This window comes from Hippocampus bargibanti, linkage group LG20 (genome assembly GCF_051943395.1).
Source record: "Hippocampus bargibanti isolate YZ-2025 linkage group LG20, ASM5194339v1, whole genome shotgun sequence".
Taxonomy (NCBI): domain Eukaryota; kingdom Metazoa; phylum Chordata; class Actinopteri; order Syngnathiformes; family Syngnathidae; genus Hippocampus; species Hippocampus bargibanti.
Genome location: NC_142753.1, coordinates 2,908,643 through 2,931,536, shown reverse-complemented (window position 1 = coordinate 2,931,536; position 22,894 = coordinate 2,908,643). Strand labels below are relative to the sequence as shown.

The 22,894-nt window shown below is 48.5% G+C and overlaps 1 protein-coding gene across 2 annotated transcripts in view; it reads left to right on the top strand.

Moving 5' to 3' along the window:
* Positions 1–22,894, top strand: part of grin2da (glutamate receptor, ionotropic, N-methyl D-aspartate 2D, a) — a 124,503-nt gene that overhangs the window by 82,667 nt on the left and 18,942 nt on the right. For both annotated transcript variants that reach the window (XR_016118582.1, XM_089022994.1), the window contains exons 8-14: positions 8,272–8,477; positions 10,019–10,187; positions 10,331–10,484; positions 19,943–20,068; positions 20,169–20,281; positions 22,080–22,196; positions 22,464–22,624. Coding sequence is in view for 1 of the 2 variants with exons in the window: in XM_089022994.1 (XP_088879120.1) it covers positions 8,272–8,477; positions 10,019–10,187; positions 10,331–10,484; positions 19,943–20,068; positions 20,169–20,281; positions 22,080–22,196; positions 22,464–22,624 (1,046 nt within the window). In the remaining variant the exon portion in view is untranslated. The remainder of the gene's footprint in view (positions 1–8,271; positions 8,478–10,018; positions 10,188–10,330; positions 10,485–19,942; positions 20,069–20,168; positions 20,282–22,079; positions 22,197–22,463; positions 22,625–22,894) is intronic.

Here is a 22,894-nt window from a genome sequence, read left to right as displayed (position 1 = left end):
TCAAAACTCTCATTGACACTTATATTATGCTCCAGGGCCTGCAGAACTGATTGTGAAAGCGTCCAGGTAGATTTCTGACCCTGGTAACAAATTATGCCTCAAATGTGATTGGTTAAATGCTGAAATACGTAAACACACATATGGAAGCAGTGCAACAGTGGAAAAGAAATGAAAAGAAGCTGAAAGACAATTTGGAATTATTTCATAAGAATGCATGAACAAAATCTAATTAACATTGGTCCGTGATTCAGATATTTTTAGGCCAGCAAGGCTTTGTAAGTCTTGACGGTCCGCCGCCACTAATGAGAAGATGCTCGATCGTAGCCAATTATAGAGCATCTAGCAGTATGTTGTGTTCAGGAAAGCAGAGTTGCAGGCCAAATTGTATTTTTACCCTTCGTATCTTTACATTTCTTTCATAACAAGAGGCAATATTTTCCAGTTGAGGTGTTTCCTAACTTGAAGATTTCATATGAGAGACGTTCATAAGTACAAGTACAACTAACTGTATTCGGAAGAGCAGCGTCTGCATCATCGCGGCACTGTTCTAATCTTATTTTCCCCATAACGATCAAACACACGAGAAAAGCGCGACTGACCTGACTCCGATCGAGGAAATGTTAGTGACCGATCCAAAATAAATGTCCTCATTTAACGGCTGAGCAAAAAGGCCATTTAATTTTATCTCCTCCTTGTTTTCCCGTCATCTTTCTGTCGTCCTCCTTTTATCTTCCTCTTTATCTTTGCCGTCTTTTACAATTGAGCTTCTAGCATCCACTTGATCATCATTGTCATGTTCTCTCTTTTTTTATTTGATTGGGTCCTATTTGCTACTTATTTAACCTCATCATTTGGAACTTGATCTTGTCATAAAAGTGTTCCTCTTGTGTATTCGTAGCTGGCTAGCTGTTGGCTATCTGGCTATCTATTAGCCATTTATTAGCTATCCATTAGCTAGCTAGTTAGCTATTAGCTGTCTATCTGGCTGGTTGTTAGCTCCTTAGCTGGCTAGCTGTTGGCTATCTGGTTATCTATTAGCTATTTATTAGCTGTCCATATCCATTAGCTAGCTGGCTGGCTATTTGCTGTCTAGCTGGCTGGCTGTTAGCTGTCTAGCTGTTGGCTATCTGGCTATCTATTAGCTATTCATTAACTATCTATAACCATTAGGTAGCTGGCTGGCTATTAGCTGTCTAGCTGACTGGCTGTTAGCTGTCTAGCTGTTGGCTATCTGGCTATCTATTAGCTATTTATTAGCTATCCATATCCATTAGGTAGCTGGCTGGCTATTAGCTGTCTAGCTGGCTGACTGTTAGCTGTTTAGCTCAGTGTTTTTCAACTTTTTTTGATCCAGGGCACTTTTTTTACATTGTAATTTTTTTGCGGCACAGTACGAACCATCTCGCATGAAAGAGGCAATCAGTGACGTGTTGCCACACGGACGAATATTAAATTACCCTCCCAGTCTTTTCAGCACCGACACAGGTCATAATATTGGCAGAAAATGATTAATAAATGTTTCTAAAATTATACATTTGAAAAAGGGCCATTGAATAGTTTCTCACGGCACACCTGACGATCTCTCACGGCACACTAGTGTACCGCGGCACAGTGGTTGAAAATCACTGGTCTAGCTGTTGGCTATCTGGCTGTCTATTAGCTATTGATTAGCTATCCATTAGCTAGCTAGCTACCTTTCCATCTATTTGACTTACTTCCGGGTTAAGTGAACGCTGGCGTGTGTAGCTGCCGCTGCTCACCCACAGAAAAAAAAATATTGTGTGACTGTAAAGTTGTCACATCTCGCTGCCATCCGGGGCGCGCCCCGCCCCTCCTGTCACCTCCTCCGACATTCTTGGGAGACGGCCCCTCCAATCATCATTCACCTGGGTTCCCACAGCTGATTGTCATTCACTGATTGTGCCTTCTGCCTATATCTGTCTGCCGCTCACTACCGTCTTCTGTCGGAGTATTCTTGGTCATTGCCATTTCCACGTCCGTGTTGCCAGGTCTGCTATCATTCAGTTATCTTCCTTCACTCATCCCTGTTTGTTATTATTTGATGCTGTTTCCAGTAAAGACTCTTTATCCACCCAAGCCTGTCACGCCGTGTATTTCGGGTCCTTCCCTAACACCAAAAGTCCGTCGCTCGAGGTCTGCCTCCTAGCACTCGAGCGATCGTCACACAATACTCCGACCACCCATGGACCCCGCCGGCGTTGACAGGTATTTTACCGCCCTTGTACAAGAGGCGGAGCGTTCGAGCCAGCTGGCCCAGGCGATTGAGGAAATGCGCCACGCCACTACCTCGCTGGCTCAACGCCTCAAGGAGATGGAAAAGAGCATCGCCACCCTCTCTGTTCCTCCCCCCCCGCCCGTGGGCAGGCGCACGCCCCCGCTACCCCAACCCTCTCGCTACGCAGGCGAAACCGAGCGCTGCGCTCAATTCCTAATGCAGTGTGCGCTCGTGTTTGAACAACATCCTGACGCCTACGTTAGCGATAAGGCTAAGGTAGCCTTCATCACCAGCCTGCTCGCGGGTGAAGCCGAATCATGGGTGCTGGCGGTACGAGAGTCCCGACCGGAGCTGTGCGCCTCGTTTCCGGACTTCGTAGCCGAGATTCGCCGGGTGTTTCACCATCCAGTGACGGAGGTCGAGGCGGAAGGGAGAATCCTCGACTGCGTCCAAGGGGCCCGTTCGGCCGCAGAATACTCCGTCGCTTTCCGGATCCAGGCCGCTGGCAGCGGCTACGGCGACCGAGCGTTGAGGGGGGTGTTTCGTCGCGGCTTGAATTCCGACCTAAAGGATGAGTTGGCTACCCGCGACGCCGGCACCACCTTCGACGACCTCGTCGGGATTGTCATCGGCTTGGATCAGCGTCTTCGAGAGCGGCGAAAGGAGCTGAGCGACCGACGGCCCGAGGTACCCCGAAGCCGACCCCGGTCGACCACACCCGGCAGCGACCGCGCGCAGCCCCAGGAGGGACTCTGGGAACCGATGGTGATAGGGGGGGGAGACGACCGCTCCAACCCGAGGGCTCGTCGCACCCGAGGCCCCCAGCCTAGGACCCACGGCCAATGTAAGTCCCCGCCGAAACGGAATCCGTTGGGGGCTAAGTCCACGACACGAGTCACACGGTTGGAGCTGGAGAGTGAACTATTTGGCCCCTCCAGCTCCCAAAGAGTGCGGGCACTAGTGGACTCGGGGGCCGACGGGTGCATTATCGACCCCCACCTGGCCGACCTGCTGGGCTGCCGACTTTTAGATCTCCTTCCCCCTAAGGAGATCGTCGACCTGGATGGCCGATTATTAGCCCGGGTCACCCACCTCACAGCCCCACTTAAGCTCCGAGTGGCAGGCAACCATGTGGAGCACCGTCAATTTCTTGTTATGCCCTCCCGGAACGCGCCATTGGTCTTGGGTCTCCCCTGGCTCAAGGCCCATGACCCATCCATTTCTTGGGAGGGCCCCACCATTCAGGGCTGGAGCCCCTACTGCTACGCTAACTGCCTGCGGTCGGCTACGGCAGGGCGTAACCCCTCCCGCGGTGGCCCGCCCGAGGCCATCTGCCTCAAAGGCGTGCCACATTGCTACCACGACCTGCGGGAGGTGTTCAGCAAAGACAACGCCCAATCCCTGCCGCCCCACCGACCGTATGACTGTGCTATAGACTTGCAGCCAGGGGCTCCATTACCGGACTCCAGACTTTACCATATTTCTCAACCGGAACGGGAAGCCCTGAGCACTTACATAGACTCCTCTCTAGCGGCAGGACTCATTCGGCCGTCGCGTTCCCCGCTGGGCGCAGGGTTTTTCTTTATCGACAAGAAGGACGGATCCCTGCGCCCATGCGTTGACTACCGGGGCCTGAACGACATCACCATCCGCAACAAATACCCTCTCCCCCTCATGGATTCGGCCTTTGCGCCCCTTCAGTCCGCCACCATTTTTTCCAAATTAGATCTTCGCAGCGCCTACCATTTGGTTCGAATCCGTGAGGGGGATGAATGGAAAACAGCCTTCAAGACGCCTTTAGGGCACTTTGAATACCTGGTGATGCCGTTCGGGCTCACGAACGCGCCCGCCGTATTCCAGAATTTAATTAATGATGTGCTCAGGGACTTCCTCAATGTTTTTGTTTTTGTGTACCTCGATGACATTCTTATTTTTTCTCGCTCTGCAGAAGAACACCGGCAACACGTCCGACGGGTCCTGGCGCGGCTCCTGCAAAACCGGCTCTATGTGAAGGCAGAGAAGTGTGACTTCCATGTCCGCTCTCTGTCGTTCCTGGGGTTTGTGGTGGAGCAGGGGCAGCTCAGGGCCGACCCCGCCAAAACCAAGGCGGTGGTGGAATGGCCGATCCCAAAGACGCGCAAGCAGCTTCAGCGGTTTTTGGGGTTTGCCAACTTCTACCGCCGCTTCATTCGCGGGTATAGTCAGAAGGCACTCCCCCTCACTAACCTCACGTCCACCAAGCTCCCTTTCAGGTGGACTCCCGATGCTGAGGGGGCTTTCAACCGCCTCCGTCGTGCCTTCACCAACCCCCCCGTTCTGCGTCATCCCGACCCGGATCTTCCGTTCACGGTCGAGGTTGACGCATCCGAGTCCGGAGTAGGGGCCGTCCTTTCCCAGCGCTCTCCCACCGACCAGAAGCTACGCCCCTGCGCCTTCTTCTCCCGCCGGCTCAGCCCCGCCGAAGCCAATTACGACGTCGGCAATCGGGAACTGCTGGCGGTCGTCCTGGCCCTGCAGGAATGGAGACACTGGCTTGAGGGAGCTAAACACCCCTTCACCGTCTACACGGATCACAAGAACCTGGCGGCCATCCGGTCGGCCAAGAGACTTAACTCACGGCAGGCCCGATGGTCACTCTTCCTCACCCGTCTTGACTTTTCTCTCACCTACTGCCCAGGGTCACAGAACACCAAGCCCGACGCCCTATCCCGTATCCATGAGCCGGCAGAAAGGGAGGAGACTACCACCAACATCCTGCCGGCCCAGCGCATCCTGGGCGCCCTGAGGTGGGAGGTTGAGAGAAAAGTCCAACAAGTCCAGGGAACCACCACCATCCCCAGGGGCTGTCCCAAGGATCGCCTGTTCGTCCCCCCCCCCCTACGCACCGAGGTGCTCATCTGGGGGCACACATCTAAGATAGCTTGCCACCCGGGGGTCAACAGGACGATCCAACTCATCGCCCAACGGTTCTGGTGGCCGGGGTTTAGGAGGGACATCACCCTCTTCGTGAAGGCCTGCCCGACCTGCGCCCGTGGAAAGGCCTCCCACCAGCCCCCGGCCGGACTCCTCCAGCCCCTACCGGTTCCGTCCAGACCCTGGTCCCACATCTCCGTCGACTTCGTGACAGGCCTCCCCCCCTCCCGTGGCAAGACGGTCGTCCTCACCATAGTGGACCGATTCTCCAAGTCGGCCCACTTCGTTCCGTTAACCAGGTTGCCGTCTGCCACCGAGACGGCTCAACTCCTGGTTAACCACGTCGTCCGTCTCCACGGGATTCCGACTAACATCGTGTCGGATCGGGGACCGCAGTTCGTGTCCAAGGTATGGAAGCGTTTCTGTCGGTCCCTAGGGGCATCGGCGAGCCTGTCGTCTGGGTACCACCCCCAGACCAACGGACAGACGGAGAGGAAGAACCAGGACCTGGAGGCGGCCCTCCGGTGCGTGTGCCTCCACAACCCGGCGTCGTGGGCCCTGCACCTACCCTGGGTGGAGTACGCCCACAACTCCCTGGTCTCCGCAGCCACAGGTCGGTCCCCATTCATGTCCGCCTGTGGCTATCAGCCGCCCTTATTTCCCACACAGGAAGGCCAGGTGGAGGTCCCGTCTATCGACCATCACCTCAGACGGGCCCACAGAGTCTGGAAGGAGACCAGGGACGCCCTGTCACGCACCGCATCCCGGAACCGGCGGGTGGCAGACCGCCATCGACGGCAAGCACCCAGCTACCAGGTCGGGCAGGAGGTCTGGCTATCTACGAAGGACCTTCGGCTGGCAGGGTCCTCGGCCAAGCTGGGCCCACGCTTCACGGGTCCCTTCCCCATCGAGGCCATCCTCAGCCCGGTCTCGGTGAGGCTCCGGCTACCACCCACCATGCGGATCCACCCCGTGTTTCATGTTTCCCTCCTCAAGCCAGTGGAGACCAGCCCCTTAGCCCCCACGCCCGCCCCCCCACCTCCCCCCCGGATATTGGACGACGGACCAGTCTACACCGTGCGGGAGATACTGGACTCCAGGCGCAGGGGCAGAGGAGTGCAGTACCTGGTCGACTGGGAGGGCTATGGACCTGAGGAACGTCAATGGGTCCCACGGGCCTGGATCCTCGACCCATCCCTCACCCGGGCCTTCCATGCGGCTCACCCATCCAAACCTGGGGGGCCGCCGAGAGGCGTCCCTTGAGGGGGGGGCACTGTCACATCTCGCTGCCATCCGGGGCGCGCCCCGCCCCTCCTGTCACCTCCTCCGACATTCTTGGGAGACGGCCCCTCCAATCATCATTCACCTGGGTTCCCACAGCTGATTGTCATTCACTGATTGTGCCTTCTGCCTATATCTGTCTGCCGCTCACTACCGTCTTCTGTCGGAGTATTCTTGGTCATTGCCATTTCCACGTCCGTGTTGCCAGGTCTGCTATCATTCAGTTATCTTCCTTCACTCATCCCTGTTTGTTATTATTTGATGCTGTTTCCAGTAAAGACTCTTTATCCACCCAAGCCTGTCACGCCGTGTATTTCGGGTCCTTCCCTAACACCAAAAGTCCGTCGCTCGAGGTCTGCCTCCTAGCACTCGAGCGATCGTCACAAAAGTGACCTTGAGAGTTTTGAAAGGCGCTTGGAAATTAAATGTATTATTATTATTATTATTATTATTATTATTATTATTATTATTATTATTATTATTATTGGATTGGATTTGCCTTTATTAGTCTCACAGTGGAGAAATTTACATTTCACAGCAGCAAAGTTATGAAAGAAATGAAAGTAGAAAAGAAAAACACAGGACCTGCTGGAAAGGCAGCCACTCTTGCGGCGCCGTCTTGAAGTCAAAAGAACAAAAAAAAAAAAAACAAATAACAAATAACATGAGAACACAAAGACACAGAGAGACATTCATTCTTAAGCACTTTCTGTACCCTCTATGTTACATAAAGCAGTTCCAGATGAAAGAGGAGAGGATCAAAGCATCTCTTCACCAGTGGATCAGGGACATCATGGTGGAATGTGCACGTCGACTACAAGCTAAATGTTGAAAGCAAACACGCAGCTGTAGCATCCATTGACGAAAAGAGATTGTCTCACATCTCCTGTCCCCCATAAATCAGCTTCAATTCCATCCCGCGACAGTTCCATATACGCATCGGCACTCTGCGCTGACGCTCCTTCCTTCTTATCGCGGGCTCCTCAAGCCATGTATCCATCCAGCCGCAGACTGTCCAACAGCACCGACCTTCCACTGAACAAAGTGGTGCTGTGAAGATGCTGCCCAGTACAGGCACAAAAAAAGCACAATGGCCCCAGAGCTGTCCAGTGATGACAGTCGAATGGCACCGACATTCCTCCCATTCAAAAACAGTACTGGCATATCCATGCTGCCGAAAAGGCGCAACTGCTCAGCACAGTCTCCTCCTTGATGAATGTCGTGGTCAAAAATGCTGAAAAACAATCCGTATCCGTTCCACACGACGCACAACAACACAAAGTGACAAAAGAAAACACAAAAACAAAAAAAAAAGCAAGGCTCATCAGAGCACTTGTTGACGGCTGCCTACTCGGGCGCCATCTTGGACTCCTAGTTTATTATTATTATTATTATTATTATTATTATTATTATTATTATTATTATTATTAATTATTAATTATTAATGTAAATTTCTCCACTGTGAGACTAATAAAGGCATATCCAATCCAATCCTATTATTATTATTATTATTATTATTATTATTATTAATCATTAAAGACATAGAATGATGATCACGGTGTCTGAAAAGTAATAATAATAATACATTTCATTTGAAAGCGCGTTTCAAAACTCTCAAGGTCACTTTCCAGTCACAGGATCGTTTTTTTGTGGGTGAGTAGCGGCAGCCACACAGTGCACCTTTTTAATGAATGAAAAGAACAAATACATTGAACACTCAAAAAAACACATACAAGTAACCCAATCCATTCAAAAAGATTTATTTCTGACACAAACACCGATTTGCGCTCTGTGAGGCTAACAGGAGGCTGAGCGATGTATTATGCCTGTTGCCGTGTCAGGTGGGCTGGTGGGAGAACGGCCACCTGCGGCTGCGTTACCACCCGTGGTCGCGCTACGGCTCTTTCCTCAAACCGCTGGACGATGCTCAGCACCTGCGAGTGGTCACGCTGGAGGAGCGACCATTTGTCATCGTGGAACCCGCCGACCCAGGCACAAGCTCCTGCATTCGTGACTCAGTGCCCTGCCGCATGCCCCTCAACTCCAGGTAAACAATACAGTGATACCTCAGCTTACGAACTTAATTGGTTTCCACAAAGTGTGTGGCGAAAAGTTCATCTGCCAAACATTTATTTCACATCAGAAACCATTAAAAATTTGAATAATACATTCCCAGGTCCCCATAAAACATAATTTTCTACTAAAAAGCCTTAAAACTACACAAAATATACCTTATTTTATGTATAATAAATGTGATATTGGATTGTAATTAAATAAATAAACTGTACTGTATAATAACGTTTTATTTACCTTTGTGATGGTCGTTGATGTAGTTGCTTCTTGATGACATCCGAGTGAAGTTGCTTTGCTTTCTCAGCGATAATACCCTCACCCACACGGTCCCCTACTAGCTGCTTTTCGTTAATCCAAATCAACAAAAGTTTTTGAACCTCTTCTATTGACTGAGACCATTGCTTAGACAACACAGAAACACCCTTAGCCACACGTAGCAATGGTCGACTTAGCATACTGGTACTGGGACGCTAAGTCACACAAACACACACCTCATTCATGTTTTTCGATGATCTCCTTCTTCTGCTTGACCGTAATTTTCTTTTTGTGTCCTCTTTGGCTTACCGCTAGCCTGTGATGGGGTCTTTTTTGGTCCCATAATAGCAAAAGTACTCCACTCGATAACAAACCACGTCTGCACTCAAACGTGTTGTGGAAAACTAGTCCGCCAGCTACTGTGGCGGTGTGTTGTTTGGTTAGTCCGCCGAACACTAGTTCGTATGCCAAGATTATATCCTCGTGAATTTAAGGTTCGTAAGGCAAAATGTGAGCTAAAGTGTTCGTAAACTGAGGTATGACTGTAACGGCATACCTGCCAACTACTCCGGTTTTGCCGTAAAAACTATGGTTTTCATTATCCCATTCCGGATTACGGGTTAATAATGTAAATTACGGTTTCCAATAAAACAATAAATCCAAAATCGTCAAAATAGTAAGTACTGGATCCAACGTTAATTTAAAACACGAGAACAGGCGATCGGCACAATGTGAGCTGTTAGCTTCCTGTGGATGAATTGTGCATGCGCGTGGTACGGGTCTTTCTTGGAATCCAGAGTGACGGCTAATTCCTGCAATCGAGACTCAACAGTTAGCGTTGTTCTTAGCATTGTCGTGTAAGGGCATCTGCTGGAGAAAAATCAACAAAAAGTGTAAAAAGTAAAAGAAAACTACCGTCGTTTCGTGAGGAATACTCCCAAGCAATTGCGAGAGTTCGCTCAACACAAGGTGAATGCGAGTTTGAGTTTCATACCTGTCAACCTTGGCTAATAGCTGTTCATTTAAATGATTACAATTCCTGTATAAAAGTTGTAGTACACCGTACATTATATGAAACGATAAAAACATGCTAACAAGCAGAAAGGCAGACAGTTTACTGTGCATGCGTAGTAACCTGGACCCCGGCGTGTCCAGAAAACCAGAAAAGTAGGCTTTTCTGGTTTCAGAAGTTGGCAGGTATGTAACTGTTGAACGACGGAAATGTCCTGAAAAACACTTTCTGAAAACCGCTTGCCTTAGCCTGGTGGTGGAAGGCATGTCTCCCATGAAGCATTGCTGCAAAGGTTTCTGCATCGACGTCCTCAAGAGGCTGGCCAAGATTGTGGGCTTCACTTACGACCTCTACCTCGTCACCAACGGACGCCACGGCAAGAACATCGACGGCGAGTGGAACGGCATGGTGGGCGAGGTCGGTTCTCGATCGCACGTGCGTGCGAGTGCATGTGAGTGGATGTACGAATTAAAATCATGGCGGTGTTGAAATGTCCTGTTGGCCAAAAGCCACTTTTGCTTCCTTGCCCGCTGTCTAACCGTGCCTTTCTGTTCCCGCAGGTAGTGTCCAACAGGGCGGACATGGCCATCGGTTCGCTTACCATCAACGAGGAGCGGTCAGAGGTTGTGGAGTTTTCGGTGCCTTTCGTGGAGACGGGCATCAGCGTCATGGTTTCCCGTAGCAATGGCACCGTGTCGCCTTCGGCCTTTCTCGGTGCGTTACGCTGACAACTCGACATGCTGTTTAGGTTGCGCAAGGTGCAACTAGAGACACAGATGTATATTAGAGGTTTGCGGGGGGGGAGGGGGGGGGGTGACACAAGGCATATTTGGGGTGACACAGCTGCTTAACTCATTCACTGCCATTCACGAATTTATTCAGGGATTGAAAATCTGACGTAGAGCGCCATTCCCTAATTTGTTCGGGTTTTGTTTTTTCATGCGTGATTGCCGATAATGTGCTGGCCATGGTGTCTGTCATGTCATGTTTTTTTGGGGGTTTTCCACAAGTGGGCAGCATTTCCCTTTTTTCCATGTTAGTGCTTTGTTCCAGATTATTCTAATAACAATAATAATAATAATAATAATAATACATTTTATTTCAAGCGCCTTTCAAAGCTCTCAAGGACACTTTACAGTTACAAACATTGATGCAATAATAAAATACAATTATAAATAGAAAGAAGAGATAGAGCTACACAGAAAATGCAATTTTAAATAGGTGGGTTTTGAAGGTGGGAAGAGAATCAATGTTATGAATTTTAATTCAAACTGATTCTTTTCTTACAGACAGTGGCTATTTTAGGTGTTCAATTACCTTACATGTTTCGGCGTAACATGTAAGGTAATTGAACACTTAAAAAAGCCACTGTCTGTAAGAAAATAATCTGTTTAAATTAGATAACAAGTAGACAGTATGACCTTAACACAACAATGTTACGAATGTTGGGAGGAAGTGAGTTCCAGAGTTTGGGGGCAGAGCAGCTGAAAGCCCCGTCCTCCAAAATTGCTGAGACGGGCACGGGGGTGGGGCATACAGAGGTGGAGGGAGGAAGAGGGTCTGAGGGAACGAGAGGGAATAGAAATTTGAAGGTCAGATAGGTATGGGGGGCAAGGTTAAATGTATAAAGAAGAATTTTAGAGCTGTAAATATTAATCTGTTGTTCAAGCAATATACATACAATATATGTATATGTATTGCCTTGTATTTTGGACAGCCGCCCTCATTACTGTCATGATCTGGTTGGCGACCAACGGGGGGCGCTGTCGGCCCCGCCTGCACCTGCACAGGTGCTGGTCGTCCCGATCAGATTGGCGAACAGCGGGTAGCGACGTCAGCCCTGCCGGCAGCCTCGCAGGTGCTGGTCGTTAAGATCAATGACACTTAAAAGGACACCTGGCACGATCATCCGGTGCCGATTCATTGTTTGTTTGCTGCTTGGTTGCAGCATGCATTGTGTACGTGTTTGTTTAACCTTGGCGGACTTTTACACTTGGTTTTCTTTTGCTACTTTGTATTTTTTCCATTCAGATCATTTTGATGTTTTACATTTTGTTACTGCTGACCTTTATTTTAATACAATTTGTCAAACAACCTCCTGCTCCCTCCTGCCTGCTTTTTGGGATCCGAACCCGCCATCACCACCTCGCAAACCGTGACAGAATGAATCGGCCAACCATCGGATCCCGCAGGTACATCGGACCCGTCTCATTTCCACCCTGTGCCTGGCAATGCTACGTCCACGTTAGCGCAAGCCTCGTCGAGTTTGAATTGCGTCACTCGACGAGCCGCAACGTCCACGTAAACGTCCGGCCGAGACCTCCTTCCAGGTGGCCGTCCAGGGTGACCCTGGGTGACTGGCATTGCACGCCCACGTCCAGCCACGCTGTCGTCGTGCATGACGGATTGAGTCTCATCCACGACGAGCCGTGCAACGTCCGCGTCAACGTCAGTCCGAGACCCCACTCACCGCTGGATCCCGGAGCGGCTCTGGACCCGTCTCGTTCCCCCGGAGCCGGGCAGTTCACGCCCACGTCGGCGTCCGGCCGAGACCTGGTCCCATACGGCCGTACGGGGTGCCATTCTGCGCCTGGCAGTCGACGTCCACGCAGAGCCATGCGCCGTCGCGTGAACGTGCGAGAGGGATCGCACTCGCGCCCACGACGATCCGTGCCGCGTCTTCGTCCACCCCAGGCCGAGTCCCGTTCCCATCTGGCCGCCGCCCGTCGTATGCTGGAGAGGCCGCGGTTGCCCTCTCCACCGACCGTTCCCTGGCGAGTGGACTTTTTGGGAGACTGTTGGGACTTCTGGAAGCAGCCCCTTGAAGGGGGGGGTACTGTCATGATCTGGTTGACGACCAACGGGGGGCGCTGTCGCCCCCGCCTACACCTCACAGGTGCTGGTCGTCCCGATCAGATTGGCGACCAGCGGGTAGCGACGTCAGCCCTGCCTGCAGCCTCGCAGGTGCTGGTCGTTAAGATCAATGACACTTAAAAGTCACCTGGCACGATCATCCGGTGCCGATTCATTGTTTGTTTGCTGCTTGGTTGCAGCATGCATTGTGTACGTGTTTGTTTAACCTTGGCGGACTTTTACACTTGGTTTTCTGTTGCTACTTTGTATTTTTTCCATTCAGATCATTTTGATGTTTTACATTTTGTTACTGCTGACCTTTATTTTAATACAATTTGCCAAACAACCTCCTGCTCCCTCCTGCCTGCTTTTTGGGATCCGAACCCGCCATCACCACCTCGCAAACCGTGACAGAATGAATCGGCCAACCATCGGATCCCGCAGGTACATCGGACCCGTCTCATTTCCACCCTGTGCCTGGCTATGCTACGTCCACGTTAGCTCAAGCCTCGTCGCGTTTGAATCGCGTCACTCGACGAGCCGCAACGTCCACGTAAACGCCCGGCCGAGACCTCCTTCCAGGTGGCCGTCCAGGGTGAAACTGGGTGACTGGCATTGCACGCCCACGTCCAGCCACGCTGTCGTCGTGCATGACGAATTGAGTCTCATCCACGACGAGCCGTGCAACGTCCGCGTCAACGTCAGTCCGAGACCCCACTCACCGCTGGATCCCGGAGCGGCTCTGGACTGGTCTCGTTCCCCCGGAGCCGGGCAGTTCACGCCCACGTCGGCGTCCGGCCGAGACCTGGTCCCATACGGCCGTACGGGGTGCCATTCTGCGCCTGGCAGTTCGACGTCCACGCAGAGCCATGCGCCGTCGCGTGACCGTGCGAGAGGGATCGCACTCACGCCCACGACGATCCGTGCCGCGTCTTCGTCCACCCCAGGCCGAGTCCCGTTCCCATCAGGCCGCCGCCCGTCGTATGCTGGAGAGGCGGCGGTTGCCCTCTCCACCGACCGTTCCCTGGCGAGTGGACCTTTTGGGAGACTGTTGGGACTTCTGGAAGCAGCCCCTTGAAGGGGGGGTACTGTCATGATCTGGTTGGCGACCAACGGGGGGCGCTGTCGGCCCCGCCTGCACCTGCACAGGTGCTGGTCGTCCCGATCAGATTGGCGAACAGCGGGTAGCGACGTCAGCCCTGCCGGCAGCCTCGCAGGTGCTGGTCGTTAAGATCAATGACACTTAAAAGGACACCTGGCACGATCATCCGGTGCCGATTCATTGTTTGTTTGCTGCTTGGTTGCAGCATGCATTGTGTACGTGTTTGTTTAACCTTGGCGGACTTTTACACTTGGTTTTCTTTTGCTACTTTGTATTTTTTCCATTCAGATCATTTTGATGTTTTACATTTTGTTACTGCTGACCTTTATTTTAATACAATTTGTCAAACAACCTCCTGCTCCCTCCTGCCTGCTTTTTGGGATCCGAACCCGCCATCACCACCTCGCAAACCGTGACAGACGAGCCGCAACGTCCACGTAAACGCCCGGCCGAGACCTCCTTCCAGGTGGCCGTCCAGGGTGAAACTGGGTGACTGGCATTGCACGCCCACGTCCAGCCACGCTGTCGTCGTGCATGACGAATTGAGTCTCATCCACGACGAGCCGTGCAACGTCCGCGTCAACGTCAGTCCGAGACCCCACTCACCGCTGGATCCCGGAGCGGCTCTGGACTGGTCTCGTTCCCCCGGAGCCGGGCAGTTCACGCCCACGTCGGCGTCCGGCCGAGACCTGGTCCCATACGGCCGTACGGGGTGCCATTCTGCGCCTGGCAGTTCGACGTCCACGCAGAGCCATGCGCCGTCGCGTGACCGTGCGAGAGGGATCGCACTCACGCCCACGACGATCCGTGCCGCGTCTTCGTCCACCCCAGGCCGAGTCCCGTTCCCATCAGGCCGCCGCCCGTCGTATGCTGGAGAGGCGGCGGTTGCCCTCTCCACCGACCGTTCCCTGGCGAGTGGATCAAGCTTACATAACTCCATACCCGTATAATTTAGGAATTAACTCTTTTTTTCTGATGGAAGAAGATAGTCTAAAGTTTCTTATGCTGCATTGAATGTTTATGTAGTCCTAAAACTCAATATTATGTGGGTCCTGGAATTCAAGTGACAATGACAAAAACCCTGGCACTGGAGTGGACACATTCTTGCATGTCTGGCAGTGAATGAGTTAAAAGGTAAAGTAAGGGACGATATAGGTGACAGAAGTGGTTTGTGGACTGGCCCAACAAAAAAATGCGGGTGTTGGAGGGGGCAAAGTGTAAAGTCGGTGGCATCTGGAGCACCATAGGGTAAGTAGCCCAGGTTGAATTTGTATTGACATAGTTGGCTCAAGGCGGACATTGGGTGACACTGGTCATTTCTTTTAATTGATTATGTGCCTTGCACTGTTAAACGGAAAAGTGTTTTCATGCGTATTCGTTGACAAACCGCCCCTCACTAACGAGCCCAATGTTATTGTACAGGCGCCTCAGTGTGCAGCTATTAGTTAGCTCCTTAAGCCAGTCGGCCCTCTGTGGCATCACGATGTTCACATTGAATTGATTTTATGGCTGCGTCGTTTGTTAATTAGAAGAATCGCCGGAGGGCTAAACACCATTCACTCTTGGTTAAATCCGACACAAAGCAGGTTGTGGAGGGGGAAAAACAGGTGAGCTGACGTCGGGTGAGTCATGTGGCTCCTATGTGGGGTGACATTAGCAGGTCGGTCGTCCGTCCAGCAGATTTTTAGATATCTTCCTCCTCCAGTACACCCGTTCCAAAACGATAAGGCTCATTATCAATGTTTTCCAGAGCTTGCTAATGATCTGATTTTTTAAAACTGGTGTTGGAGGTACAAGACATATAAGACTTGCTGCATGGGAGGTGGGAGGGGGGGCATTTAGGCGCGTAGTTAGACACTTCTGGTCTACACTGGGGAAACGAGGATAGCCTGAATGATGCCACTAGTGGTTCGTTGGTGTACAAAGGCAGAAAAAAAACTACAGACGCACATACAACTATTTTTGTAGTAACATATGTAGTATTCTCTCCAGTTGTCCATGTACATATCTTTATTGAGCATATATTTTATTAAATGTTTATTTTTCAGTAAAAATAACAAGACAGGTTACTTTTAAAAGCTTCCAACATACTTATATAAATCTGAAACATACAAACTCAGTTTACGAACGCCTTATCTCACAAACTTTTCGCCTTACGAACATTAAATTTGCAAGAATATAATCTTGGCATATGAACTAAACCACAAAGTGTTTTCGGCGGATGAACACCAAACCACACGGCCGAACAGCGCCACAGTGGCTGGCGGAGTAGTTTTCCACACCCCCGTTGAGTGCAGACGTGGTTTGCTATCAAGTGGAGTACATTTGCTATTATTTGACCGAAAATGACCTCAACACAGGCACATAGTGTTAAGCCAAAGAGGACACAAAGGAAAATTACGGTCGAGCAGAAGAAGAAGATCATCGAAAAACACGAACGGCGTGTGCATTTGTGTGACTTAGCGCCCCAGTACCACTATGCTAAGTCGACCATTGCTATGTGTGGCTAAGGGTGTTCCTGTGTTGTCTAAGCAACGGTCTCAGGCAATGGAAGAGGTTGAGAAACTTCTGTTGATTTGGATGAATGAAAAGCAGCTAGGAGTGAGTGAGGATATTATCGCTGAGAAAGCACAGCAACTTCACTCAGATATCACCAAGAGGCAACTACATTAACGAACTTCACGAAGGTAAATAAAAGACTTTATTATACTGTACAGTTTATTTCTTTAATTACAATACAATAAGGTACACTTATTATACATAAAATAAGGTATATTTTGTGTAGTTTTAAGGCTTATTCAGTAGAAAATTATGTTTTATGGGGACATGCGAACGGATTATTCTCATTTTTAATGGTTTCTTATGGGAAATAAATGTTTGGCAGACAAACTTTTCACCTTACGCACACTTTCTGGGAACCAATTAAGTTCGTATGCCGAGGTATCACTACTTATATAAGCCTGAAACATACTTTCCATACAAAATATAGCACTAAAGCAATTTACGAACAAATTCACCTTACGAACGACCGTTGGGGAGCGTCTGTATACACCTTACCCAGAATGCAACACACCAAGGACACAATTTACCAAGGATAATCTCTCTTTTGCATTCAACTCAATTTTTTTTCAAAGTGAAAGAATGAAAATTTGCAGCTAACCAATATTTAATAAGAAATCGTCATTCAAAAATAACAAGAAAGTCATCCCATTAAAGATCAAACGACAACTGATGCCATATGTATGATGCACTCTACTTCGGACTACCCTTAGAATGTACCCCACTAGGGATGAATCCTACCCAGGTGGGTTGGACTGTGATCTCAAAGCAAGGTCATCACACCTATCTTAAAAAAATAGAAATGTCTTGCTGTACTCGATAAAAGCAAAACAGCACGCTCGCTAAGAGCATCGCTTTTCATGAATAATGATTCAACCTGAAACAAAAGAAAGCACTTTGTGATAGTGTAAACACGACTTGCATCCCCACCACTAATGAGTCATTTTACGAGGCACGCTCATGAAAGAAAAAAAAGTCACACCGTATGAAATAAAGCAAGGTAAATATTTACAAGTTATCTCTCAAAAGGCAAGAGTCACCTATTATTCTTTGTATTAACGCCACAATGTCAATCAAGTGCAACTAAGAAGCTTTTTGACTGTATCCCTGCTGAGCGTCTCCTCCCTATCTTGAACACACACACACTCGCGCACACACACACACACACACACACACACACACACACACACACACACACACACACACACACACACACACACACACACACACACACACACACACAACCACACACACACGCACACACACACACACGCACACACGCGCACACACACACACACACACACACACACACACACACACACACACACGCCCTCTGGTGCCTTGATGGAGGTAGCAACAAGACCGGAGTGCCTCTATGTCTCAGAGGTTCCGTTCTATCTGATTAGGGCCAAGCAGAATACCCTCACACCCCCCACCCCCTTCAACAAATCTTCAAGGAATTACTGCATCATGTCGAGTTGAACTACCAAGCACGCATGTACGTGCATCCTCTTCACTTGCACCACATCACCATACGTGATCATGCATACGTTTTCATGTGAGCTGCACTATTAAAGGACAACCGACACCATTTTTTTGTTTCCTAACTGACATCAGAAAAACATTTAATAGCATTTAAAATACCCAAAACACGCAGGCTTATATTTTTTGTCAAATGCAAAACACCAATAAAAATGACTCAAAGTGTCCCAAAACTGCCACAAAATGAGCTCGGAACTGGCGAGATTCAGAAAGACCCGCCCCCTTGTTCGTGACATCACGTCAGGATACTCCTTCACAAACTGCCTTGCTCCAGAATCAAAACAATAGCTTCAAAGAGTTCAGATTCGGAGAAGATGCTTTCTTGTGACTCATCCAGTTATGAATGATTCAAATAGTTCTGAAGAGGAAAGTATAAATGTTTGCAATTGATTAAAGAAGTCCTTCTGTATTAATTTGAGCCGTCTGGACTGCAATGTAGCGCCCAGAAAATGCACAAGATGGCGCACAAGCTCCGTTGGAAATGGGCTGATTTGCCTGCTGGGAATTTGTGTAAACTTACACCTTCTTTATGCGTGTTACCGCCATTGGCTGTGACACACAATGCTTCACCATCACATTATTTATGTAGTTTTCCTTCCAATTTTGCGATCAACACGGTGTTTTCAGACGAAAACAAGTACCCAAAATGCATTGTGTTGCTGTCTCGGTCAGGGGTGTTCCCTCCGTGACGTCACTGAGGGATCGTCATCAACTCGAAAACAAGACTTGTATTCAGCGCGAGTCTTAAAAGGTAAAATATAGCTCTATGCGGTGGAATCTTTGTAAAATACGCTCAGTAGAAGTAATTTGAAGTGATGGACACAACTTGTCCGGAGGTGTTGGTTGTCCTTTAACTCATTCACTGCCAGACATGCAGTCCACTCCAGTGCCAGGGTTTTTGTCATCGTCATTTGAATTCCAGGACCTTCAGAATATTGAGTTTTAGGACTACATAAACATTCAGTACAGTGTAAGAAACCTTAGACTCTCTTCTTTCATCAGAGAAATGTTAATTCCTAAATGAGATGAGTCTGGAGTTATTTGAGCTTGAAATGGGGGGTGGTTGTACAAAATACAATGCAATACATACATAGTGGTTTATATAGCTGATAGAGTGCTTATGCACATTGGTAAACATGTTATGTTATTTCATGCTTAGATTAGTAAACATATTATGTTATTCCATGTTTAGCTTAGTACATATTATGTTATTGCGTGTTTACTTTAGTATACATGGATTTATGAAGCTTATTAGTTGAGTAGTTGTAAAAGCAGAATATAACAAGTATCAACTTTCAGTCTAAATGTTCTCCCAACATACTTGTCCGTAGCTAATTGGACAACAGATCGCTGCTGTGTGACTTCCAATACTTGGCTGTAGCTGATTGGATGACAGATCACTGCTGTGTAGTCTGAGCGGGTGGGCTCTTGTTCTTTTTGTTCTTGTTGTGTTCGTGTGCTCTTGGCTACCCGCTCTGACGAGTGATGTGTTCCTTTTGTTTCATGAGAATAAAATACCTTTTTTTGTTCACCATCTATCGTCCTCGCTGGTATTTCATCACAGAACTTCGTTGAACACCAAACCAGATGAGAAACAGGAATTAGAACCCATCAATAGCGCTTTAACAACAGCTGGAGCTGGAACAAAGCGCTAACAAGACTAAAAGGGAAATACTCCCCCTTGTGGAAAAGAAAAAAAAAACCATAGCCAGAGGCCATGGCCAGCGCTTTATCCGCACCCAAGCATGAAAAAACAAGATGTGTGTTGTATTATTTGGTCATTTTATGTTCCTTGGCGGCACGCGCACCCTCATCGGCTCCTCTTGCTGTCCGTTGTCTGGTTGAGCGGGAAGAAATTTCACATTTGACAATACAGTTGGACTTGACTTCACTTGAGGAAACTTTGTATTTTTACATTTGGTGTCTTGAAATGTCTTTTGTAACAAGAAAATATTTTTCTATTGAGGCATTTTTGTAACTTGAAAAATTCTTGTGAAGTAGAGGTACCACTACATATACATATGAAGCCCTTTGGCACACAAACATCAGAAGATTACCGAATGACCACATTGCTGAGTGTGCAAAAGCAAACCTGTTGTTGTTCTTGTTCTTGCAGAGCCTTACAGCCCAGCCGTGTGGGTCATGATGTTCGTCATGTGTCTATCGGTAGTGGCCGTCACCGTTTTCATCTTTGAGTTCTTCAGCCCGCTCGGTTACGACCGCAGCCTACAGAGCGCCAAAAGTAAGACACCAACCTCACCTTTGTCATCTTGTTACCAAGCGTGTGTGAGGTCTTTAGGAGTTTTGTTCTTACACGTTATTGGTTCCCTTTTTTGTCTCAGAGTCAGGCGGCTCAAAGTTCACCATTGGCAAATCGGTTTGGCTCCTGTGGGCACTAGTCTTCAACAACTCGGTGCCTGTAGAGAACCCGCGAGGAACCACCAGCAAGATCATGGTAAGTTTGTTGTTTTTTCAAACATTCAGTTGTTCATTCCTTTGATTTGAAACTCCAAAGCAGGTCACACGAGCATTTCTACTACAGTGATACCTTGGCTTACAAACTTAATTGGTTCCCAGAAAGTGTGTGTAAGGTTAAAAGTGTGTATTCCAAACATTAATTTCCCATAGGAAACCATTAAAATTAGAATAATCTGTTCCCAGGTCCACATAAAACATAATTTTCAACTAAATAAGCCTTAAAACTACACACAATATACCTTATTTGTATAACTGTGCAATGGTATTGTAATTAAAAAAATAAACTTCTGTATAATAAAGTCGTTTTATTTACCTTTGTTATGGTCGTTGATGGCTTGATGGAATGGATAGCTTTTTGCATAAAGTTTCTCAAGAAGCGCTGGATTGTACATCTTAGAAGTTGTGATATTGCAACAGCAACAGATGCAGGCAGACACACTAGAAACTTCATTAATAGCTGGTTCCCTTGCTTGTCTGTTCTCTTCAAATTGTACAGATGGCTTGTGCGGGTTATTTGTGGAGCCTGATTGATATATGATATAGATATGATATTTTAACCTTGCAGTCTACACTCTGCCTTTGAACAATTAATGAAGTTCAAACAAGTTTGAATTTTGCCATGTTTTCTATCCATTTTCTCACCATTTCACTTTTTTTTTGTTTCTTTCTTCACTTTTGTTTTTTTGTTTCAAGCTCTGTCGTCTCCCTTTTGTGTGTGTTTCTGTTTCTGGAAATCGCCCCCCCCCCCCTCCGCTCACTGCTGCGTGTGTCCTGCTGCTTGTGTCTCCTCCCTCCTCTATCTATCCAATCACGTGGCTTTAACCGAAGACTGGGGGCGGGGAATAGAAGACAAAAAAAAAGTCGGCTTACATTTTCAGCTCCTAGTTAGGAGAACTGGCTCGTTCGCGAACGACACATCACTCATTGTGGCGCTCCGTGTGTTTCCCGAAAAATAGTTCGTATGCCAAGATTATATTCTCGCAATTTTAACGTTCGTAAGGTGAAAAGTTCGTTAGCTAAAGCGTTCGTAAGCCGAGGTATCACTGTACTTGAAAATGGACCCGGGTTAGATTGGTGATTTCAGAAGCGGCGTGACAGCATTGTTTGAATTTGCTTGAATTTTCTTTTGCTTGAATTTTCAAGCATTCATTGGACCAAAAGCATGTGGCCCCAAGGCAAATTTGCATTTTTTTCACTGGTGTGAATGAGAAACTACTACTTTCCCATTCGCCTTTCAATTGCATTTTTCGACGATTCTCCAAAGAGTGGACTGGTGGCTCCTCATTGTCACGGTGTGGTGAGGTCCTTTGATGTGGAATCATCCGCATATTGTCAAGCTGAAGTTGAGTAATAACTTCTGGATGCAGAAGATAGATCTGGTTTTTAAACGGCCCATGCTCTGTGACATCATTTAAGGTGTGACACGGCTCCATGTCAGCTGTGTAGCCATGCGATGTCATCCAGCGACTGACCCTTGCGCCGTGTACAACCTGTGAGGCATGAACCCCCTCAATGACATGTTAGCCCGCTCGATGCCAGGCAATTGTACGTAAGGATGAGTCTGCTTTACGTGCTGCTGCTCTTTGTGGCTTGGCTCTACATCAGCCTGATCGGCTACCTTCTGTGCATCCTGACCTTTTCCTTAGTCCGCGAGCTCTTTTATTCATAGATTTAGTGACAATGTCACAGAGCAATTTCTTTCCGGTGTCTGACCAGTGGAAGTAAAACTCATGGAAAGCGATTTATTGGCTTGCTTCCTGCGGCCGTTCCCGCAGGTGCTGGTGTGGGCCTTCTTTGCTGTCATCTTCTTGGCATCCTACACTGCCAACCTGGCCGCCTTCATGATCCAGGAGGAGTACATTGACACAGTGTCAGGACTCTCTGACAAGAAGGTAAAAATCTTACACCGGCGGTGTTGCGCAACTTCTGGAACTTGACTTTGCTTGGTTTTATTCAAGGCGCAAAACCTGGAAGTATTTTGGTTAACATTTCGATCCTGTAGATCATATTTCTACTCAGTTTTTGTTACATTGTCCTTTAAAAATAGAAAGAGCAAATAATCCACCAATTGGAAGTGACCACTCCGATTAGTTGCGTTCTCTCATCCTCCTCACACTTTGTCCGGGGTTTTGTCACCCCCACTCCTTTTTTTTACGCAGTTCCAGCAGCCAACTGAGCAATACCCACCTCTGCGCTTTGGCACGGTGCCCAACGGCAGCACAGAGGAAAACATCCGCTCCAACTATCCGAACATGCACCAGTACATGATCCGCAACAACCAGAAAGGCGTGGAGGAGGCCATTGACAACTTGAAGACAGGGTGAGTGACGGCACACCAACGACGCTGCCAACTGCTGCCACTCAGGCTGCAAGATGTTGCTTGGGCTGCTCTTGTTACTCAACGGCTTCTTCTAGCGTCTTCCTGGGTGGGGAGTTCTGTTGGACTTATGAAGCATCTTCATCGCCATCTCCATTACTTATCTTTACTCAGGTCTCAGGATGCTTGAACAAATCCTGATTAAATTCAGGCATAAGCCCAATAATAATGTGGTCTGTTTTGTCGATCTGGCCTCAGTCTGTCAGACGTATG